Genomic DNA, 25084 nt, shown 5'->3' with positions numbered 1-25084 from the left:
ACCCAGAAGTGAGCTGCCCAGTGAGGCGAGCCTACCAGACGAGCTAAATGCCTTTTATGCTCGCTTCGAGGCAAGCAACACTGAAGCATGCACGAGAGCACCAGCTGTTATGGATGACTGTGATAACGCTTTCGGCAGCCGATGTGAACAAAACCTTTAAACAGGTCAACATTCACAAAGATGCTGGGCCAGACGGATTACCAGAACATGTACACAAAGCACGTTTACTTTGGGAACGTTATTTTTCCAAAAATGAAAATAGTGCCCCCTAGCCTTAAGAGGTTTGCGTGTGTGTGTTAATGCATGTGTGTGTTAATGCATGTGTGTGTTAATGCGTGTGTGTGGTTAATGCATGTGTGTGGTTAATGCATGTGTGTGTTAATGCATGTGTGTGTTAATGCGTGTGTGTGGTTAATGCGTGTGTGTGGTTAATGCATGTGTGTGGTTAATGCATGTGTGTGGTTAATGCATGTGTGTGGTTAATGCATGTGTGTGGTTAATGCATGTGTGTGGTTTTAATGCGTGTGTATGTTAATGTGTGTTACCTTGCATGAGTGCAGTGATTTGCTGGGACTTCTGTGCGGGGTGTTCTCTGAGGATCTCCAGAGCTGTCCTTCCCTGGCAGTCTGTGATGTTGGCATCAATACCTGCAACAGACAAACAGAAGACCGAAACCATGGGTCAGACAGGCACCCAGCCGACACCACCCCACACTCACACACGAGCAAGCACACACACAAATCTAGCCTCCTGCACACACTCCCTTAACAAGTAAATCTATATACACATTTTAAAGGGGAAGCACTGTAAAGTGTTGCGTGTTGGAGGACAAAGATCCTAAATATACTCACTTGGAGAAATCATCCATACTGTATTTCTGTCTGACAATTTACTGACAGAGGAAGCTAGCCACGTCCATCCTGTATCTCACACACACACGGATAAAAGAGAAGGTTGGGTGGATGACAGGGGTCAGACAGTAAACCAGTACAGGCCTGTCACTCTCATCTAAATAAGCCCCCTGAACAAAAACAATATGGCCGCCCGGGTTCCTCACAGGAAGTGCAAAAAGACAACAGAGGAAACAGGAAGCGATTGAGGAAAATAAGGGGGGAGAGGAGTGGGAGGTAGGACAAAGACCACACTCTCTCTCCATATCCTCTACTGTCCTTTCTCTCACTCCATATCTTCTCTCTCTCTCTACATACCATCTTATGTCCCCTTCTCTATCTCTCCATATCTACTGTCCCCCTCTCGCTCTCTACATATCATCTACTGCCTCTGTCCCCTCTCTCTCTCTCTCCATATCATCTACTGCCTATCTACATATTATCTACTGACCCCACCCCCTCTCTCCCTCTCTCCATATCATCTTCTCTCATCTACTGTCCCCTTCTCTCTCTGTCCATATAATCTACTGTCCCTCTCTCTCTCCATATCATCTACTGCATCTCTACATATTATCTACTGCCCCCCCCTCTCTCTCCATATCATCTACTGTCCCTCTCTCTCTCCATGTCATCTACTGCATCTCTACATATTATCTACTGCCCCCCCCCCCCTCTCTCCATATGATCTACTGCATCTCTACATATTATCTACTGCCCCCTCCATCTACTCTCTCCATATCATCTACTGTCCCCCTCTCTCTCCATCTCTACATATTATCTACTGCCCCCCTCTCTCCATATCATCTACTGCATCTCTACATATTATCTACTGTCCCCCCCTCTCTCCATATGATCTCATCTCTACATATTATCTACTGTCCCCCTCTCTCTCCATATGATCTACTGCATCTCTACATATTATCTACTGTCCCCCCCTCTCTCCATATGATCTACTGCATCTCTACATATTATCTACTGTCCCCCTCTCTCTCCATATCATCTACTGCATCTCTACATATTATCTACTGCCCCCCTCTCTCTCCATATGATCTACTGCATCTCTACATATTATCTACTGTCCTCTCTCCATATGATCTACTGCATCTCTACATATTATCTACTGTCCCCCTCTCTCTCCATATGATCTACTGCATCTCTACATATTATCTACTGTCCCCCCCTCTCTCTCCATATGATCTACTGCATCTCTACATATTATCTACTGTCCCCCCCTCTCTCCATATGATCTACTGCATCTCTACATATTATCTACTGTCCCTTCTCTCTCTCCATATGATCTACTGCATCTCTACATATTATCTACTGTCCCCCCCTCTCTCCATATGATCTACTGCATCTCTACATATTATCTACTGTCCCCCCCATATGATCTACTGCATCTCCATATTATCTACTGTCCCTGCATCTCTACATATTATCTACTGCATATCCCCTCTCCATATTATCTCTCTCTCCATATGATCTACTGCATCTCTACATATTATCTACTGTCCCCTTCTCTCTCTTGCATCTCTACATCTACTATCTCTACATATTATCTACTGCCCTCTCTCTCTACATATTATCTACTGTCCCCTCTCTCTCCATATGATCTACTGCATCTCTACATATTATCTACTGTCCCCCCTCTCTCTCCATATGATCTACTGCATCTCTACATATTATCTACTGTCCCCCCTCTCTCTCCATATGATCTACTGCATCTCTACATATTATCTACTGTCCCCTTCTCTCTCTCCATATGATCTACTGCATCTCTACATATTATCTACTGCCCCCCTCTCTCTCTCCATATGATCTACTGCATCTCTACATATTATCTACTGTCCCCTTCTCTCTCTCCATATGATCTACTGCATCTCTACATATTATCTACTGCCCCCCCTCTCTCTCTCCATATGATCTACTGCATCTCTACATATTATCTACTGTCCCCTCTCTCTCTCCATATGATCTACTGCATCTCTACATATTATCTACTGTCCCCTTCTCTCTCTCCATATGATCTACTGCATCTCTACATATTATCTACTGTCCCCCTCTCTCTCCATATGATCTACTGCATCTCTACATATTATCTACTGTCCCCCTCTCTCTCTCCATATGATCTACTGCATCTCTACATATTATCTACTGTCCCCTTCTCTCTCTCCATATGATCTACTGCATCTCTACATATTATCTACTGTCCCCCTCTCTCTCCATATGATCTACTGCATCTCTACATATTATCTACTGTCCCCTTCTCTCTCTCCATATGATCTACTGCATCTCTACATATTATCTACTGTCCCCTCTCTCTCTCCATATGATCTACTGCATCTCTACATATTATCTACTGTCCCCTTCTCTCTCTCCATATGATCTACTGCATCTCTACATATTATCTACTGTCCCCCTCTCTCTCCATATGATCTACTGCATCTCTACATATTATCTACTGTCCCCCCTCTCTCCATATGATCTACTGCATCTCTACATATTATCTACTGCCCCCATATGATCTACTGCATCTCTCTCTCCATATGATCTACTGCATCTCTACATATTATCTACTGTCCCCCTCTCTCTCCATATGATCTACTGCATCTCTACATATTATCTACTGTCCCCTTCTCTCTCTCCATATGATCTACTGCATCTCTACATATTATCTACTGTCCCCTTCTCTCTCTCCATATGATCTACTGCATCTCTACATATTATCTACTGTCCCCCTCTCTCTCCATATGATCTACTGCATCTCTACATATTATCTACTGTCCCCTCTCTCTCTCCATATGATCTACTGCATCTCTACATATTATCTACTGTCCCCTTCTCTCTCTCCATATGATCTACTGCATCTCTACATATTATCTACTGTCCCCCTCTCTCTCTCCATATTATCTACTGTCCCCCCCTCTCTCTCCATATTATCTACTGTCCCCCTCTCTCTCTCCATATGATCTACTGCATCTCTACATATTATCTACTGTCCCCCTCTCTCTCCATATGATCTACTGCATCTCTACATATTATCTACTGTCCCCTTCTCTCTCTCCATATGATCTACTGCATCTCTACATATTATCTACTGTCCCCCCTCTCTCTCCATATGATCTACTGCATCTCTACATATTATCTACTGTCCCCCTCTCTCTCTCCATATGATCTACTGCATCTCTACATATTATCTACTGTCCCCCTCTCTCTCCATATGATCTACTGCATCTCTACATATTATCTACTGTCCCCTCTCTCTCTCCATATGATCTACTGCATCTCTACATATTATCTACTGCCCCCCCCCCCCTCTCTCTCCATATGATCTACTGCATCTCTACATATTATCTACTGTCCCCCCTCTCTCTCCATATGATCTACTGCATCTCTACATATTATCTACTGCCCCCCCCCTCTCTCTCCATATGATCTACTGCATCTCTACATATTATCTACTGCCCCCCTCTCTCTCCATATGATCTACTGCATCTCTACATATTATCTACTGCCCCCCTCTCTCTCCATATTATCTACTGCATCTCTACATATTATCTACTGCATCTCTACATATTATCTACTGTCCCCTTCTCTCTCTCCATATGATCTACTGCATCTCTACATATTATCTACTGTCCCCCTCTCTCTCTACATATTATCTACTGTCCCCCTCTCTCTCTCCATATGATCTACTGCATCTCTACATATTATCTACTGCCCCCCTCTCTCTCCCCCTACATATTATCTCTCTCTCTCCATATGATCTACTGCATCTCTACATATTATCTACTGCCCCCCCTCTCTCTCCATATGATCTACTGCATCTCTACATATTATCTACTGTCCCCCCTCTCTCTCCATATGATCTACTGCATCTCTACATATTATCTACTGTCCCCCCCTCTCCATATGATCTACTGCATCTCCATATTATCTACTGTCCCCTGTCTCTCTCTCCATATGATCTACTGCATCTCTACATATTATCTACTGTCCCCCTCTCTCTCCATATGATCTACTGCATCTCTACATATTATCTACTGCCCCCCTCTCTCCTCCATATGATCTACTGCATCTCTACATATTATCTACTGTCCCCTCTCTCTCTCCATATGATCTACTCTACATATTATCTACTGTCCCCCCTCTCTCCATATGATCTACTGCTCTACATATTATCTACTGTCCCCCTCTCTCTCTCCATATGATCTACTATCTCTACATATTATCTACTGTCCCCTGTCTCTCTCTCCATATGATCTACTGCATCTCTACATATTATCTACTGTCCCCTGTCTCTCTCCATATGATCTACTGCATCTCTACATATTATCTACTGTCCCCTCTCTCTCCATATGATCTACTGCATCTCTACATATTATCTACTGTCCCCCTCTCTCTCCATATGATCTACTGCATCTCTACATATTATCTACTGTCCCCCTCTCTCTCTCCATATGATCTACTGCATCTCTCTCTCTCTCCATATGATCTCATCTCTACATATTATCTCCCTCTCTCTCCATATGATCTACTGCATCTCTACATATTATCTACTGTCCCCCTCTCTCTCTCCATATGATCTACTGCATCTCTACATATTATCTACTGTCCTCCATATGATCTACTGCATCTCTCCATATTATCTACTGTCCCCTCTCTCTCTCCATATTATCTACTGTCCCCTGTCTCTCTCTCCATATGATCTACTGTCCCTCTGTCTCTCTCTCCATATTATCTACTGTCTCTCCTGTCTCTGCATCTCTACCATATTATCTACTGTCCCCTTCTCTCTCTCCATATTATCTACTGTCCCCTTCTCTCTCTCCATATGATCTACTGCATCTCTACATATTATCTACTGTCCCCTTCTCTCTCTCCATATGATCTACTGCATCTCTACATATTATCTACTGCCCCCCCCTCTCTTCTCTCCATATTATCTACTGTCCCCTTCTCTCTCTCTCCATATTATCTACTGTCCCTCTGTCTCTGTCTCCATATTATCTACTGTCCCCTGTCTCTCTCTCCATATGATCTACTGCATCTCTACATATTATCTACTGTCCCCTTCTCTCTCTCCATATGATCTCTGTCTCCATATTATCTACTGTCCCTTCTCTCCCCATATGATCTCTGCATCTCCATATCATCTACTGTCCCCCTCTCTCTCATATGATCTACTGCATCTCCATATTATCTACTGTCCCTCCATATGATCTCTGTCTCCATATTATCTACTGTCCCCTTCTCTCTCCATATGATCTCTGCATCTCTACATATTATCTACTGTCCCCTGATCTCTCTCCATATTATCTACTGTCCCCTTCTCTCTCTCCATATTATCTACTGTCCCCCTCTCTCTCTCCATATGATCTACTGCATCTCTACATATTATCTACTGTCCCCTGTCTCTCTCTCCATATGATCTACTGCATCTCTCCATATTATCTACTGTCCCCCCCTCTCTCTCTCCATATGATCTACTGCATCTCTCCATATATCTACTGTCCCCCTCTCTCCATATCATCTACTGCATCTCCATATTATCTACTGTCCCCCTCTCTCTCCATATGATCTACTGCATCTCTACATATTATCTACTGTCCCCCCTCTCCATATGATCTCATCTCTACATATCATCTACTGTCCCCCCTCTCTCTCATATGATCTACTGCATCTCTACATATTATCTACTGTCCCCCTCTCTCTCCATATTATCTACTGATCTACTGCATCTCTCTCTCTCTCTCTCCATATCATCTACTGTCCCCTCTACATCTCTCCATATCATCTCCATATGATCTACTGCATCTCTACATATTATCTACTGTCCCCATATGATCTACTGTCTCCATATTATCTACTGTCCCCTGTCTCTGTCTCCATATTATCTATTGTCCCTCTGTCTCATCTCTCCATATTATCTACTGTCCCTCTGATCTCTGTCTCCATATTATCTACTGTCCCCCTCTCTCTGTCTCCATATTATCTACTGTCCCTCTGTCTCTCTCCATATTATCTACTCTCTCCATATGATCTGCATCTCCATATTATCTACTGTCCCCCCCTCTCCATGATCTCTGTCTCCATATCATCTACTGTCCTCTCCATATGATCTCTGTCTCCATATTATCTACTGTCCCCCCTCTCTCTCCATATGATCTACTGCATCTCTACATCTATCTACTGTCTCCCTCTCTCCATATGATCTACTGTCTCTCTACATATTATCTACTGTCCCTCTCTCTCTCCATATGATCTACTGTCCCCCTCTCTCCATATTATCTACTGTCCCCCCTCTGTCTCCATATCATCTACTGTCCCCCCTCTCTCTCCATATCATCTATTGTCCCTCCTGTCTACTGTCTCCATATTATCTACTGTCCCCTTCTCTCTCTCCATATCCCTACATATTATCTACTGTCCCCTCTCTCTCTCCATATCATCTACTGTCCCTCTGTCTCTGTCTCCATATTATCTACTGTCCCCATATGATCTACTGTCTCCATATTATCTACTGTCCCCCTCCATATGTCTCTGTCTCCATATTATCTACTGTCCCCTGTCTCTGTCTCCATATCTATTGTCCATCTGTCTCTATCATATGATCCATATTATCTACTGTCCCCCTCTCTCCCTCTACATATTATCCCCTCTTTCTCTCCATATTATCTACTGTCCCTCTGTCTCTCTCCATATTATCTACTGTCCCTGTCTCTGTCTCCATATTATCTACTGTCCCTCTGTCTCTGTCTCCATATTATCTACTGTCCCTCTCCATATGTCTCTGTCTCCATATCATCTACTGTCCCCCCCCATATCATCTCTCTCCATATCATCTATTGTCCCCTCTCTCTGCATCTCTCCATATCATCTACTGTCCCTCTGTCTCTGTCTCCATATCATCTACTGTCCCCCTCTCTCTGTCTCCATATCATCTACTGTCCCCCTCTCTCTCCATATCATCTACTGTCTCTACATATCATCTACTGTCCCCCTCTCTCTCCATATCATCTACTGTCTCCATATCATCTACTGTCCCCCTCTCTCTCCATATCATCTACTGTCTCCATATCATCTACTGTCCCCCTCTCTCTCCATATCATCTACTGTCTCCATATCATCTACTGTCCCCCTCTACTCTCCATATCATCTACTGTCTCCATATTATCTACTGTCCCTCTGTCTCTGTCTCCATATCATCTACTGTCCCTCTCATATCATCTCTGTCTCCATATTATCTACTGTCCCCTGTCTCTGTCTCCATATCATCTACTGTCCCTCTGATCTCTGTCTCCATATTATCTACTGTCCCTCTGTCTCTGTCTCCATATCATCTACTGTCCCTCTCTCTCTGTCTCCATATATCTACTGTCCATATTATCCCTCTCTGTCTCCATATCATCTACTGTCCCTCCTCTCTCTCTCCATATCATCTACTGTCCTCTGTCTCTGTCTCCATATCATCTACTGTCCCCCTCTCTCTCCATATTATCTACTGTCCCCTCTCTCTCTCCATATGATCTCTCTCCATATCATCTACTGTCCTCCATATCTCTCTGTCTCCATATCATCTATTGTCCCTCTGTCTCTGTCTCCATATATCTATTGTCCCTCTGTCTCTGTCTCCATATTATCTACTGTCCCTCTGTCTCTGTCTCCATATTATCTATTGTCCCTCTGTCTCTGTCTCCATATTATCTACTGTCCCTCTGTCTCTGTCTCCATATCATCTATTGTCCCCCTCTCTCTCTCTCCATATTATCTATTGTCCCTCTGTCTCTGTCTCCATATTATCTACTGTCCCTCTGTCTCTGTCTCCATATTATCTATTGTCCCTCTGTCTCTGTCTCCATATTATCTACTGTCCCTCTGTCTCCATATCATCTATTGTCCCCCTCTCTTTCTCTCCATATTATCTATTGTCCCCCTGTCTCTGTCTCCATATCATCTACTGTCCCCTCTCTCTCTGTCTCCATATTATCTATTGTCCCTCTGTCTCTGTCTCCATATTATCTATTGTCCCTCTGTCTCTGTCTCCATATTATCTATTGTCCCTCTGTCTCTGTCTCCATATTATCTACTGTCCCTCTGTCTCTGTCTCCATATTATCTATTGTCCCTCTGTCTCTGTCTCCATATTATCTATTGTCCCTCTGTCTTTGTCTCCATATCATCTATTGTCCCCCTCTCTTTCTCTCCATATTATCTATTGTCCCTCTGTCTCTGTCTCCATATTATCTACTGTCCCTCTGTCTCTGTCTCCATATTATCTATTGTCCCTCTGTCTCTGTCTCCATATTATCTACTGTCCCTCTGTCTCTGTCTCCATATCATCTATTGTCCCCTTCTCTCTCTCTCCATATCATCTATTGTCCCCTTCTCTTTCTCTCCATATCATCTATTGTCCCTCTGTCTCTGTCTCCATATCATCTACTGTCCCCCTCTCTCTGTCTCCATATCATCTACTGTCCCCCTCTCTCTCCATATCATCTACTGTCTCCATATCATATACTGTCCCCCCTCTCTCTCCATATCATCTACTGTCTCCATATCATATACTGTCCCCCCTCTCTCTCCATATCATCTACTGTCACCATATCATCTACTGTCCCCCCTCTCTCTCCATATCATCTACTGTCTCCATATCATCTACTGTCCCCCCTCTCTCTCCATATCATCTACTGTCTCCATATCATATACTGTCCCCCCTCTCTCTCCATATCATCTACTGTCTCCATATCATATAATGTCCCCCCTCTCTCTCCATATCATCTACTGTCTCCATATCATATACTGTCCCCCCCTCTCTCTCCATATCATATACTGTCCCCCCCTCTCTCTGTCTCCATATCATCTACTGTCCCCCCCTCTCTCTTCATATCATCTACTGTCTCCATATCATATACTGTCCCCCCCTCTCTCTCCATATCATCTAATGTCTCCATATCATATACTGTCCCCCCCTCACTCTGTCTCCATATCATATACTGTCCCCCTCTCTCTGTCTCCATACATATACTGTCCCCCCTCTGTCTCCATATCATATACTGCCCCCCCCTCTCCTCTCTGTCTCCATATCATCTACTGTCCCCCTCTCTCTGTCTCCATCATCTACTGTCCCCCTCTCTCTCCATATCATCTACTGTCTCCATATCATATACTGTCCCCCCCTCTCTCTGTCTCCATATCATCTACTGTCCCCCTCTCTCTGTCTCCATATCATCTACTGTCCCCCTCTGTCTCCATATCATCTACTGTCCCTCTCTCTCTGTCTCCATATCATCTACTGTCCCCCTCTCTCTGTCTCCATATCATCTCTCTGTCTCCATATCATATACTGTCCCTCTCTGTCTCCATATCATCTACTGTCTCCATATCATCTACTGTCCCCCCTCTCTCTCCATATCATCTACTGTCTCCATATCATCTACTGTCCCCCTCTCTGTCTCCATATCATCTACTGTCTCCATATCATATACTGTCCCCCTCTCTGTCTCCATATCATCTACTGTCCATATCATATACTGTCTCTCTCTCTGTCTCCATATCATCTACTGTCCCCCTCTCTCTGTCTCCATATCATCTACTGTCCCCCTCTCTCTCCATATCATCCACTGTCTCCATATATATACTGTCCCCCCCTCTCTCTCCATATCATCTACTGTCTCCATATCATATACTGTCCCCCCTCTCTGTCTCCATATGATCTACTGTCCCCCCCTCTCTCTGTCTCCATATCATCTACTGTCCCTCTCTCTGTCTCCATATCATCTACTGTCCCCCCCTCTCTCTGTCTCCATATCATCTACTGTCCCTCTCTCTCTGTCTCCATATCATATACTGTCCCTCTCTCTCTGTCTCCATATCATCTACTGTCCCCTCTCTCTGTCTCCATATCATATACTGTCCCTCTCTCTCTGTCTCCATATCATATACTGTCCCTCTCTCTCTCTGTCTCCATATCATATACTGTCCCTCTCTCTCTGTCTCCATATCATATACTGTCCCTCTCTCTCTGTCTCCATATCATATACTGTCCCTCTCTCTCTGTCTCCATATCATATACTGTCCCTCTCTCTCTGTCTCCATATCATATACTGTCCCTCTGTCTCTGTCTCCATATCATATACTGTCCCTCTCTCTCTGTCTCCATATCATCTACTGTCCCCCTCTCTCTGTCTCCATATCATCTACTGTCCCCCCTCTCTCTGTCTCCATATCATCTACTGTCCCCCCTCTCTCTGTCTCCATATCATCTACTGTCCCCCCTCTCTCTGTCTCCATATCATATACTGTCCCCTCTCTCTGTCTCCATATCATCTACTGTCCCCTCTCTCTCTGTCTCCATATCATATACTGTCCTCTCCATATCATCTCTGTCTCCATATCATATACTGTCCCCTCTCTCTGTCTCCATATCATCTACTGTCCCCCTCTCTCTGTCTCCATATCATCTACTGTCCCCCTCTCTCTGTCTCCATATCATCTACTGTCTCCTCTCTCATCTCTGTCTCCATATCATATACTGTCCCCTCTCTCTGTCTCCATATCATATACTGTCCCCTCTCTCTGTCTCCATATCATCTACTGTCCCCCCCTCTGTCTCCATATCATATACTGTCCCCCTCTCTCTGTCTCCATATCATCTACTGTCCCCCTCTCTCTGTCTCCATATCATCTACTGTCCCCTCTCTCTGTCTCCATATCATATACTGTCCCTCTCTCTCTGTCTCCATATCATCTACTGTCCCCCCTCTGTCTCCATATCATATACTGTCCCCCTCTCTCTGTCTCCATATCATCTACTGTCCCCCCTCTCTCTGTCTCCATATCATATACTGTCCCCCCTCTCTCTCCATATCATCTACTGCCCCCCCCCTCTCTCTCCATATCATCTACTGTCTCCATATCATATACTGTCCCTCTCTCTCTGTCTCCATATCATCTACTGTCCCCCTCTCTCTCCATATCATCTACTGTCTCCATATCATCCTATCTCTACTGTCTCCATATAATATACTCTCTGTCTCCATATCATCTACTGTCCCCCTCTCTCTGTCTCCATATCATATACTGTCCCCCTCTCTCTGTCTCCATATCATATACTGTCCCCTCTCTCTGTCTCCATATCATATACTGTCCCCCTCTCTCTGTCTCCATATCATATACTGTCCCCCTCTCTGTCTCCATATCATACTCCCTCTGTCTCCATATCATCTACTGTCCCTCTCTCTGTCTCCATATCATATACTGTCCCCTCTCTCTGTCTCCATATCATCTACTGTCCCCCCTCTGTCTCCATATCATATACTCTCTGTCTCCATATCATCTACTCCCCCTCTCTCTGTCTCCATATCATATACTGTCCCCCCTCTCTCTGTCTCCATATCATATACTGTCCCCCCCTCGGTCTCCATATAATCTCTGTCTCCATATCATCTACTGTCCCTCTCTCTGTCTCCATATCATATACTGTCTCCATCCCTCTACTCTCTGTCTCCATATCATATACTGTCCCCCTCTCTGTCTCCATATCATATACTGTCCCCCCTCTCTCTGTCTCCATATCATCTACTGTCCCCCTCTCTCTGTCTCCATATCATATACTGTCCCTCTCTCTGTCTCCATATCATATACTGTCCCTCTCTCTCTGTCTCCATATCATATACTGTCCCCCTCTCTCTCCATATCATATACTGTCCCCCCCTCTCTCTGTCTCCATATCATCTACTGTCCCCCCCTCTCTCTTCATATCATCTACTGTCTCCATATCATATACTGTCCCCCCTCTCTCTCCATATCATCTAATGTCTCCATATCATATACTGTCCCCCCCTCACTCTGTCTCCATATCATATACTGTCCCCCCCTCTGTCTCCATATCATATACTGTCCCCCTCTCTCTGTCTCCATACATATACTGTCCCCCCCTCTGTCTCCATATCATATACTGTCCCCCTCTCTCTGTCTCCATATCATCTACTGCCCCCCCCCCCTCTCTCCACATCATCTACTGCCCCCCCCTCTCTCCATATCATCTACTGTCTCCATATCATATACTGTCCCCCCCTCTCTCTGTCTCCATATCATCTACTGTCCCCCCCTCGCTCTGTCTCCATATCATCTACTGTCTCCATATCATCTACTGTCTCCATATCATATACTGTCCCTCTCTCTCTCCATATCATCTACTGTCTCCATATCATCTACTGTCCCCCCTCTCTCTCCATATCATCTACTGTCTCCATATCATCTACTGTCCCCCTCTCTCTCCATATCATCTACTGCCCCCCCCCTCTCTCTCCATATCATCTACTGTCTCCATATCATATACTGTCCCTCTCTCTCTGTCTCCATATCATCTACTGTCCCCCTCTCTCTCCATATCATCTACTGTCTCCATATCATCTACTCCCCCCCTCTCCCTGTCTCCATATAATATACTCTCTGTCTCCATATTATCTACTCCCCCTCTCTCTGTCTCCATATCATATACTGTCCCCCCTCTCTCTGTCTCCATATCATATACTGTCCCTCTCTCTCTGTCTCCATATCATATACTGTCCCCCTCTCTCTGTCTCCATATCATATACTGTCCCCCCTCTCGGTCTCCATATAATATACTCTCGGTCTCCATATCATCTACTCTCCCTCTCTCTGTCTCCATATCATATACTGTCCCCCCTCTCTGTCTCCATATCATCTACTGTCCCCCCCTCTGTCTCCATATCATATACTCTCTGTCTCCATATCATCTACTCCCCCTCTCTCTGTCTCCATATCATATACTGTCCCCCCTCTCTCTGTCTCCATATCATATACTGTCCCCCCTCTCGGTCTCCATATAATATACTCTCGGTCTCCATATCATCTACTGTCCCTCTCTCTGTCTCCATATCATATACTGTCCCTCTCTCTCTGTCTCCATATCATATACTGTCCCCCCCTCTGTCTCCATATCATATACTGTCCCCCTCTCTCTGTCTCCATATCATCTACTGTCCCCCCTCTCTCTGTCTCCATATCATATACTGTCCCTCTCTCTGTCTCCATATCATATACTGTCCCTCTCTCTCTGTCTCCATATCATATACTGTCCCCCCTCTCTCTCCATATCATATACTGTCCCCCCCTCTCTCTGTCTCCATATCATCTACTGTCCCCCCCTCTCTCTTCATATCATCTACTGTCTCCATATCATATACTGTCCCCCCTCTCTCCATATCATCTGTCTCCATATCATATACTGTCCCCCTCTCTCTGTCTCCATATCATATACTGTCCCCCCTCTGTCTCCATATCATATACTGTCCCCCTCTCTCTGTCTCCATATCATATACTGTCCCCCTCTCTCTGTCTCCATATCATATACTGTCCCCCTCTCTCTGTCTCCATATCATCTACTGCCCCCTCTCTCTCCATATCATCTACTGCCTCCTCTCCATATCATCTACTGTCTCCATATCATATACTGTCCCCCTCTCTCTGTCTCCATATCATCTACTGTCCCCCCCTCGCTCTGTCTCCATATCATCTACTGTCTCCATATCATCTACTGTCTCCATATCATATACTGTCCCTCTCTCTCTCCATATCATCTACTGTCTCCATATCATCTACTGTCCCCCTCTCTCTCCATATCATCTACTGTCTCCATATCATCTACTGTCCCCCCTCTCTCTCCATATAATCTACTGTCTCCATATCATATACTGTCCCCCCTCTCTCTCCATATCATCTACTGTCTCCATATCATATACTGTCCCCCCTCTCTCTCCATATCATCTACTGTCTCCATATCATATACTGTCCCTCTCTCTCTGTCTCCATATGATCTACTGTCCCCCTCTCTCTGTCTCCATATCATCTACTGTCCCCCCCTCTCTCTCCATATCATCTACTGTCTCCATATCATATACTGTCCCCCCCTCTCTCTCCATATCATCTACTGTCTCCATATCATATACTGTCCCTCTCTCTCTGTCTCCATATGATCTACTGTCCCCCCCTCTCTCTGTCTCCATATCATATACTGTCCCTCTCTCTCTGTCTCCATATGATCTACTGTCCCCCCCTCTCTCTGTCTCCATATCATATACTGTCCCTCTCTCTCTGTCTCCATATCATCTACTGTCCCTCTCTCTCTGTCTCCATATCATATACTGTCCCTCTCTCTCTGTCTCCATATCATATACTGTCCCTCTCTCTCTCTGTCTCCATATCATATACTGTCCCTCTCTCTCTGTCTCCATATCATATACTGTCCCTCTGTCTCTGTCTCCATATCATATACTGTCCCTCTGTCTCTGTCTCCATATCATATACTGTCCCTCTCTCTCTGTCTCCATATCATCTACTGTCCCCCTCTCTCTGTCTCCATATCATCTACTGTCTCCATATCATATACTGTCCCCCTCTCTCTGTCTCCATATCATATACTGTCCCTCTCTCTCTGTCTCCATATCATATACTGTCCCCCCTCTGTCTCCATATCATATACTGTCCCCCTCTCTCTGTCTCCATATCATCTACTGTCCCCCCTCTCTCTGTATCCATATCATCTACTGTCCCCCCTCTCTCTGTCTCCATATCATATACTGTCCCTCTCTCTCTGTCTCCATATCATCTACTGTCCCCCCCCTCTGTCTCCATATCATATACTGTCCCCCTCTCTCTGTCTCCATATCATCTACTGTCCCCCCTCTCTCTGTCTCCATATCATATACTGTCCCCCCTCTCTCTCCATATCATCTACTGCCCCCCCCCTCTCTCTCCATATCATCTACTGTCTCCATATCATATACTGTCCCTCTCTCTCTGTCTCCATATCATATACTGTCCCTCTCTCTGTCTCCATATCATATACTGTCCCTCTCTCTCTGTCTCCATATCATATACTGTCCCTCTCTCTGTCTCCATATCATATACTGTCCCTCTCTCTCTGTCTCCATATCATATACTGTCCCTCTCTCTGTCTCCATATCATATACTGTCCCTCTCTCTCTGTCTCCATATCATATACTGTCCCTCTCTCTGTCTCCATATCATATACTGTCCCTCTCTCTCTGTCTCCATATCATATACTGTCCCCCCCTCTGTCTCCATATCATATACTGTCCCCCTCTCTCTGTCTCCATATCATCTACTGTCCCCCCTCTCTCTGTCTCCATATCATATACTGTCCCCCCTCTCTCTCCATATCATCTACTGCCCCCCCCTCTCTCCATATCATCTACTGTCTCCATATCATATACTGTCCCTCTCTCTCTGTCTCCATATCATCTACTGTCCCCCCTCTCTCTCCATATCATCTACTGTCTCCATATCATCTACTCCCCCCCTCTCCCTGTCTCCATATAATATACTCTCTGTCTCCATATCATATACTGTCCCCCCTCTCTCTGTCTCCATATCATATACTGTCCCTCTCTCTCTGTCTCCATATCATATACTGTCCCCCTCTCTCTGTCTCCATATCATATACTGTCCCCCCTCTCGGTCTCCATATAATATACTCTCGGTCTCCATATCATCTACTCTCCCTCTCTCTGTCTCCATATCATATACTGTCCCCCCTCTCTGTCTCCATATCATCTACTGTCCCCCCCCGCTCTCTGTCTCCATATCATCTACTGTATCCATATCATCTACTGTCTCCATATCATATACTGTCCCTCTCTCTCTGTCTCCATATCATATACTGTCCCTCTCTCTCTGTCTCCATATCATATACTGTCCCCCCCTCTGTCTCCATATCATATACTGTCCCCCTCTCTCTGTCTCCATATCATCTACTGTCCCCCCTCTCTCTGTCTCCATATCATATACTGTCCCCCCTCTCTCTCCATATCATCTACTGCCCCCCTCTCTCCATATCATCTACTGTCTCCATATCATATACTGTCCCTCTCTCTCTGTCTCCATATCATATACTGTCCCTCTCTCTCTGTCTCCATATCATATACTGTCCCCCCCTCTGTCTCCATATCATATACTGTCCCCCTCTCTCTGTCTCCATATCATCTACTGTCCCCCCTCTCTCTGTCTCCATATCATATACTGTCCCCCCTCTCTCTCCATATCATCTACTGCCCCCCCCCTCTCTCTCCATATCATCTACTGTCTCCATATCATATACTGTCCCTCTCTCTCTGTCTCCATATCATCTACTGTCCCCCCTCTCTGTCTACATATCATCTACTGTCTCCATATCATCTACTGTCCCCCCTCTCTGTCTACATATCATCTACTGTCTACATATCATCTACTGTCCCCCCTCTCTGTCTCCATATAATATACTCTCGGTCTCCATATCATATACTGTCCCTCTCTCTCTGTCTCCATATCATATACTGTCCCCCCTCTCTGTCTCCATATCATCTACACTCCCTCTCTCGGTCTCCATATCATCTACTCTCGGTCTCCATATCATCTACTCTCCCTCTCTCGGTCTCCATATCATATACTGTCCCCCCTCTCTGTCTCCATATCATATACTCTCTGTCTCCATATAATCTACTGTAACACTGACTGACAATTAAGGGAGAGGGGCATGACAGCACAGATATGAAACATGATTATAAAATATGTACATATTATTAGTCATCCCTTACATTTGTGTGTAAAAGGTAGTTGTGAATTTGTTAGATATTACGGCACTGTCGGAACTAGAAGCACAAGCCTTTCGCTACACTCGCATTAACATCTGCTAACCATGTGTATGTCACCAATAACATTTGACTTGTTTTCAAGCTATGGCAGGATGGATCGCTAGTGCTGCTAATATCTCCAGAACAGAACGGCTACATACTGTTAGATAGATCAGCAGCGGTATTGGGATGAACACAGGGGACAGGTTTACGTAGACATAAGAACAGGTAGAGAGGTATGAGGGGGGTAAACACAGGGGACAGGTTTACGTAGACATAAGAACAGGTAGAGAGGTATGAGGGGGGTAAACACAGGGGACAGGTTTACGTACACATAAGAACAGGTAGAGAGGTATGAGGGGGGTAAACACAGGGGACAGGTTTACGTAGACATAAGAACAGGTAGAGAGGTATGAGGGGGGTAAACACAGGGGACAGGTTTACATACTCATAAGAACAGGTAGAGAGGTATGAGGGGGGTAAACACAGGGGACAGGTTTACATAGACATAAGAACAGGTAGAGAGGTATGAGGGGGGTAAACACAGGGGACAGGTTTACATACACATAAGAACAGGTAGAGAGGTATGAGGGGGATAAACACAGGGGACAGGTTTACGTACACATAAGAACAGGTAGAGAGGTATGAGGGGGGTAAACACAGGGGACAGGTTTACGTAGACATAAGAACAGGTAGAGAGGTATGAGGGGGATAAACACAGGGGACAGGTTTACATACACATAAGAACAGGTAGAGAGGTATGAGGGGGATAAACACAGGGGACAGGTTTACATACACATAAGAACAGGTAGAGAGGTATGAGGGGGATAAACACAGGGGACAGGTTTACGTAGACATAAGAACAGGTAGAGAGGTATGAGGGGGGTAAACACAGGGGACAGGTTTACATAGACATAAGAACAGGTAGAGAGGTATGAGGGGGGTAAACACAGGGGACAGGTTTACGTAGACATAAGAACAGGTAGAGAGGTATGAGGGGGGTAAACACAGGGGACAGGTTTACATAGACATAAGAACAGGTAGAGAGGTATGAGGGGGGTAAACACAGGGGACAGGTTTACGTAGACATAAGAACAGGTAGAGAGGTATGAGGGGGGTAAACACAGGGGACAGGTTTACATACACATAAGAACAGGTAGAGAGGTATGAGGGGGATAAACACAGGGGACAGGTTTACATACACATAAGAACAGGTAGAGAGGTATGAGGGGGATAAACACAGGGGACAGGTTTACATACACATAAGAACAGGTAGAGAGGTATGAGGGGGGTAAACATAGGGGACAGGTTTACATACACATAAGAACAGGTAGAGAGGTATGAGGGGGGTAAACACAGGGGACAGGTTTACATACACATAAGAACAGGTAGAGAGGTATGAGGGGGTAAACACAGGGGACAGGTTTACATACACATAAGAACAGGTAGAGAGGTATGAGGGGGGTAAACACAGGGGACAGGTTTACGTAGACATAAGAACAGGTAGAGAGGTATGAGGGGGGTAAACACAGGGGACAGGTTTACGTAGACATAAGAACAGGTAGAGAGGTATGAGGGGGGTAAACACAGGGGACAGGTTTACATAGACATAAGAACAGGTAGAGAGGTATGAGGGGGGTAAACACAGGGGACAGGTTTACGTAGACATAAGAACAGGTAGAGAGGTATGAGGGGGGTAAACACAGGGGACAGGTTTACATACTCATAAGAACAGGTAGAGAGGTATGAGGGGGTAAACACAGGGGACAGGTTTACATAGACATAAGAACAGGTAGAGAGGTATGAGGGGGTAAACACAGGGACAGGTTTACATACACATAAGAACAGGTAGAGAGGTATGAGGGGATAAACACAGGGGACAGGTTTACGTACACATAAGAACAGGTAGAGAGGTATGAGGGGGTAAACACAGGGGACAGGTTTACGTAGACATAAGAACAGGTAGAGAGGTATGAGGGGGTAAACACAGGGGACAGGTTTACATACTCATAAGAACAGGTAGAGAGGTATGAGGGGGTAAACACAGGGGACAGGTTTACATAGACATAAGAACAGGTAGAGAGGTATGAGGGGGTAAACACAGGGGACAGGTTTACATACACATAAGAACAGGTAGAGAGGTATGAGGGGGATAAACACAGGGGACAGGTTTACATACACATAAGAACAGGTAGAGAGGTATGAGGGGGATAAACACAGGGACAGGTTTACATAGACATAAGAACAGGTAGAGAGGTATGAGGGGGTAAACACAGGGGACAGGTTTACATAGACATAAGAACAGGTAGAGAGGTATGAGGGGGTAAACACAGGGGACAGGTTTACGTAGACATAAGAACAGGTAGAGAGGTATGAGGGGGTAAACACAGGGGACAGGTTTACATAGACATAAGAACAGGTAGAGAGGTATGAGGGGGTAAACACAGGGGACAGGTTTACGTAGACATAAGAACAGGTAGAGAGGTATGAGGGGGTAAACACAGGGGACAGGTTTACATACACATAAGAACAGGTAGAGAGGTATGAGGGGGATAAACACAGGGGACAGGTTTACATACACATAAGAACAGGTAGAGAGGTATGAGGGGATAAACACAGGGGACAGGTTTACATACACATAAGAACAGGTAGAGAGGTATGAGGGGGTAAACATAGGGGACAGGTTTACATACACATAAGAACAGGTAGAGAGGTATGAGGGGGTAAACACAGGGGACAGGTTTACATACACATAAGAACAGGTAGAGAGGTATGTGGGGGTAAACACAGGGGACAGGTTTACATACACATAAGAACAGGTAGAGAGGTATGAGGGGGTAAACACAGGGGACAGGTTTACATACACATAAGAACAGGTAGAGAGGTATGAGGGGGTAAACACAGGGGACAGGTTTACGTAGACATAAGAACAGGTAGAGAGGTATGAGGGGGTAAACACAGGGGACAGGTTTACGTAGACATAAGAACAGGTAGAGAGGTATGAGGGGGGATAAACACAGGGACAGGTTTACATAGACATAAGAACAGGTAGAGAGGTATGAGGGGGTAAACACAGGGGACAGGTTTACGTAGACATAAGAACAGGTAGAGAGGTATGAGGGGGGTAAACACAGGGGACAGGTTTACATAGACATAAGAACAGGTAGAGAGGTATGAGGGGGGTAAACACAGGGGACAGGTTTACGTAGACATAAGAACAGGTAGAGAGGTATGAGGGGGGTAAACACAGGGGACAGGTTTACATACACATAAGAACAGGTAGAGAGGTATGAGGGGGATAAACACAGGGGACAGGTTTACGTAGACATAAGAACAGGTAGAGAGGTATGAGGGGGGTAAACACAGGGGACAGGTTTACATAGACATAAGAACAGGTAGAGAGGTATGAGGGGGATAAACACAGGGGACAGGTTTACATACACATAAGAACAGGTAGAGAGGTATGAGGGGGGTAAACATAGGGGACAGGTTTACATACACATAAGAACAGGTAGAGAGGTATGAGGGGGGTAAACACAGGGGACAGGTTTACGTAGACATAAGAACAGGTAGAGAGGTATGAGGGGGGTAAACACAGGGGACAGGTTTACATAGACATAAGAACAGGTAGAGAGGTATGAGGGGGTAAACACAGGGAACAGGTTTACATACACATAAGAACAGGTAGAGAGGTATGAGGGGGTAAACACAGGGGACAGGTTTACATACACATAAGAACAGGTAGAGAGGTATGAGGGGGTAAACACAGGGGACAGGTTTACATACACATAAGAACAGGTAGACAGAGGTATGAGGGGGTAAACACAGGGGACAGGTTTACATAGACATAAGAACAGGTAGAGAGGTATGAGGGGGATAAACACAGGGGACAGGTTTACATACACATAAGAACAGGTAGAGAGGTATGAGGGGGTAAACATAGGGGACAGGTTTACATACACATAAGAACAGGTAGAGAGGTATGAGGGGGGTAAACACAGGGGACAGGTTTACATACACATAAGAACAGGTAGAGAGGTATGAGGGGGGTAAACACAGGGGACAGGTTTACATACACATAAGAACAGGTAGAGAGGTATGAGGGGGGTAAACACAGGGGACAGGTTTACGTAGACATAAGAACAGGTAGAGAGGTATGAGGGGGGTAAACACAGGGGACAGGTTTACGTAGACATAAGAACAGGTAGAGAGGTATGAGGGGGGTAAACACAGGGGACAGGTTTACATAGACATAAGAACAGGTAGAGAGGTATGAGGGGGGTAAACACAGGGGACAGGTTTACGTAGACATAAGAACAGGTAGAGAGGTATGAGGGGGGTAAACACAGGGGACAGGTTTACATAGACATAAGAACAGGTAGAGAGGTATGAGGGGGGTAAACACAGGGGACAGGTTTACGTAGACATAAGAACAGGTAGAGAGGTATGAGGGGGTAAACACAGGGGACAGGTTTACATACAAATAAGAAGAGGTAGAGAGGTATGAGGGGGATAAACACAGGGGACAGGTTTACGTAGACATAAGAACAGGTAGAGAGGTATGAGGGGGTAAACACAGGGGACAGGTTTACATAGACATAAGAACAGGTAGAGAGGTATGAGGGGGATAAACACAGGGGACAGGTTTACATACACATAAGAACAGGTAGAGAGGTATGAGGGGGGTAAACATAGGGGACAGGTTTACATACACATAAGAACAGGTAGAGAGGTATGAGGGGGTAAACACAGGGGACAGGTTTACGTAGACATAAGAACAGGTAGAGAGGTATGAGGGGGGTAAACACAGGGGACAGGTTTACATAGACATAAGAACAGGTAGAGAGGTATGAGGGGGGTAAACACAGGGAACAGGTTTACATACACATAAGAACAGGTAGAGAGGTATGAGGGGGGTAAACACAGGGGACAGGTTTACATACACATAAGAACAGGTAGAGAGGTATGAGGGGGGTAAACACAGGGGACAGGTTTACATACACATAAGAACAGGTAGAGAGGTATGAGGGGGGTAAACACAGGGGACAGGTTTACATACACATAAGAACAGGTAGAGAGGTATGAGGGGGGTAAACACAGGGGACAGGTTTACATACACATAAGAACAGGTAGAGAGGTATGAGGGGGATAAACACAGGGAACAGGTTTACATACACATAAGAACAGGTAGAGAGGTATGAGGGGGTAAACACAGGGGACAGGTTTACGTAGACATAAGAACAGGTAGAGAGGTATGAGGGGGTAAACACAGGGGACAGGTTTACATACACATAAGAACAGGTAGAGAGGTATGAGGGGGTAAACACAGGGGACAGGTTTACATACACATAAGAACAGGTAGAGAGGTATGAGGGGGATAAACACAGGGGACAGGTTTACGTAGACATAAGAACAGGTAGAGAGGTATGAGGGGGGTAAACACAGGGGACAGGTTTACGTAGACATAAGAACAGGTAGAGAGGTATGAGGGGGTAAACACAGGGGACAGGTTTACGTAGACATAAGAACAGGTAGAGAGGTATGAGGGGGGTAAACACAGGGGACAGGTTTACGTAGACATAAGAACAGGTAGAGAGGTATGAGGGGGATAAACACAGGGGACAGGTTTACATAGACATAAGAACAGGTAGAGAGGTATGAGGGGGGTAAACACAGGGGACAGGTTTACATAGACATAAGAACAGGAACAGAGGTATGAGGGGGGTAAACACAGGGGACAGGTTTACGTAGACATAAGAACAGGTAGAGAGGTATGAGGGGGGTAAACACAGGGGACAAGTTTACGTAGACATAAGAACAGGTAGAGAGGTATGAGGGGGGTAAACACAGGGGACAGGTTTACGTAGACATAAGAACAGGTAGAGAGGTATGAGGGGGGTAAACACAGGGGACAGGTTTACGTAGACATAAGAACAGGTAGAGAGGTATGAGGGGGGTAAACACAGGGGACAGGTTTACGTAGACATAAGAACAGGTAGAGAGGTATGAGGGGGGTAAACACAGGGGACAGGTTTACGTAGACATAAGAACAGGTAGAGAGGTATGAGGGGGATAAACACAGGGGACAGGTTTACATAGACATAAGAACAGGTAGAGAGGTATGAGGGGGGTAAACACAGGGGACAGGTTTACGTAGACATAAGAACAGGTAGAGAGGTATGAGGGGGGTAAACACAGGGGACAGGTTTACGTAGACATAAGAACAGGTAGAGAGGTATGAGGGGGGTAAACACAGGGGACAGGTTTACGTAGACATAAGAACAGGTAGAGAGGTATGAGGGGGGTAAACACAGGGGACAGGTTTACGTAGACATAAGAACAGGTAGAGAGGTATGAGGGGGATAAACACAGGGGACAGGTTTACGTAGACATAAGAACAGGTAGAGAGGTATGAGGGTGGTAAACACAGGGGACAGGTTTACGTAGACATAAGAACAGGTAGAGAGGTATGAGGGGGGTAAACACAGGGGACAGGTTTACGTAGACATAAGAACAGGTAGAGAGGTATGAGGGGGATAAACACAGGGGACAGGTTTACATAGACATAAGAACAGGTAGAGAGGTATGAGGGGGGTAAACACAGGGGACAGGTTTACATAGACATAAGAACAGGTAGAGAGGTATGAGGGGGGTAAACACTGGGGACAGGTTTACATACACATAAGAACAGGTAGAGAGGTATGAGGGGGGTAAACACAGGGGACAGGTTTACATACACATAAGAACAGGAACAGAGGTATGAGGGGGGTAAACACAGGGGACAGGTTTACGTAGACATAAGAACAGGTAGAGAGGTATGAGGGGGGTAAACACAGGGGACAGGTTTACGTAGACATAAGAACAGAGACTGGAACAGAGGTATGAGGGGGGTAAACACAGGGGACAGGTTTACGTAGACATAAGAACAGAGGCTGGAACAGAGGTATGAGGGGGGTAAACACAGGGGACAGGTTTACATACACATAAGAACAGGTAGAGAGGTATGAGGGGGGTAAACACAGGGGACAGGTTTACATAGACATAGGAACAGGTAGAGAGGTATGAGGGGGGTAAACACAGGGGACAGGTTTACGTAGACATAAGAACAGGTAGAGAGGTATGAGGGGATAAACACAGGGGACAGGTTTACATACACATAGAACAGGTAGAGAGGTATGAGGGGGGTAAACACAGGGGACAGGTTTACATAGACATAAGAACAGGTAGAGAGGTATGAGGAGGATAAACACAGGGGACGGGTTTACATACACATAAGAACAGGTAGAGAGGTATGAGGGGGATAAACACAGGGGACAGGTTTACGTAGACATAAGAACAGGTAGAGAGGTATGAGGGGGGTAAACACAGGGGACAGGTTTACATACACATAAGAACAGGTAGAGAGGTATGAGGGGGATAAACACAGGGGACAGGTTTACGTAGACATAAGAACAGGTAGAGAGGTATGAGGGGGGTAAACACAGGGGACAGGTTTACGTAGACATAAGAACAGGAACAGAGGTATGAGGGGGGTAAA

At 45.4% G+C, this 25084-nt stretch overlaps 1 protein-coding gene across 1 annotated transcript in view; it reads right to left on the bottom strand.

The window, feature by feature from the left end:
- The window catches only part of LOC118392606 (ankyrin repeat and sterile alpha motif domain-containing protein 1B-like), a 368819-nt gene that overhangs the window by 231808 nt on the left and 111927 nt on the right, over nt 1-25084 (bottom strand). Inside the window, exon 7 of the mRNA XM_052460670.1 lies at nt 546-647. Within this exon, the coding sequence (XP_052316630.1) occupies nt 546-647 (102 nt within the window). The remainder of the gene's footprint in view (nt 1-545; nt 648-25084) is intronic.

Source organism: Oncorhynchus keta, chromosome 13 (assembly GCF_023373465.1).
Source record: "Oncorhynchus keta strain PuntledgeMale-10-30-2019 chromosome 13, Oket_V2, whole genome shotgun sequence".
NCBI lineage: Eukaryota > Metazoa > Chordata > Actinopteri > Salmoniformes > Salmonidae > Oncorhynchus > Oncorhynchus keta.
The sequence above is the reverse complement of the archived record's forward strand: the minus strand, read 5'-3'. Positions and strand labels throughout refer to the sequence as shown.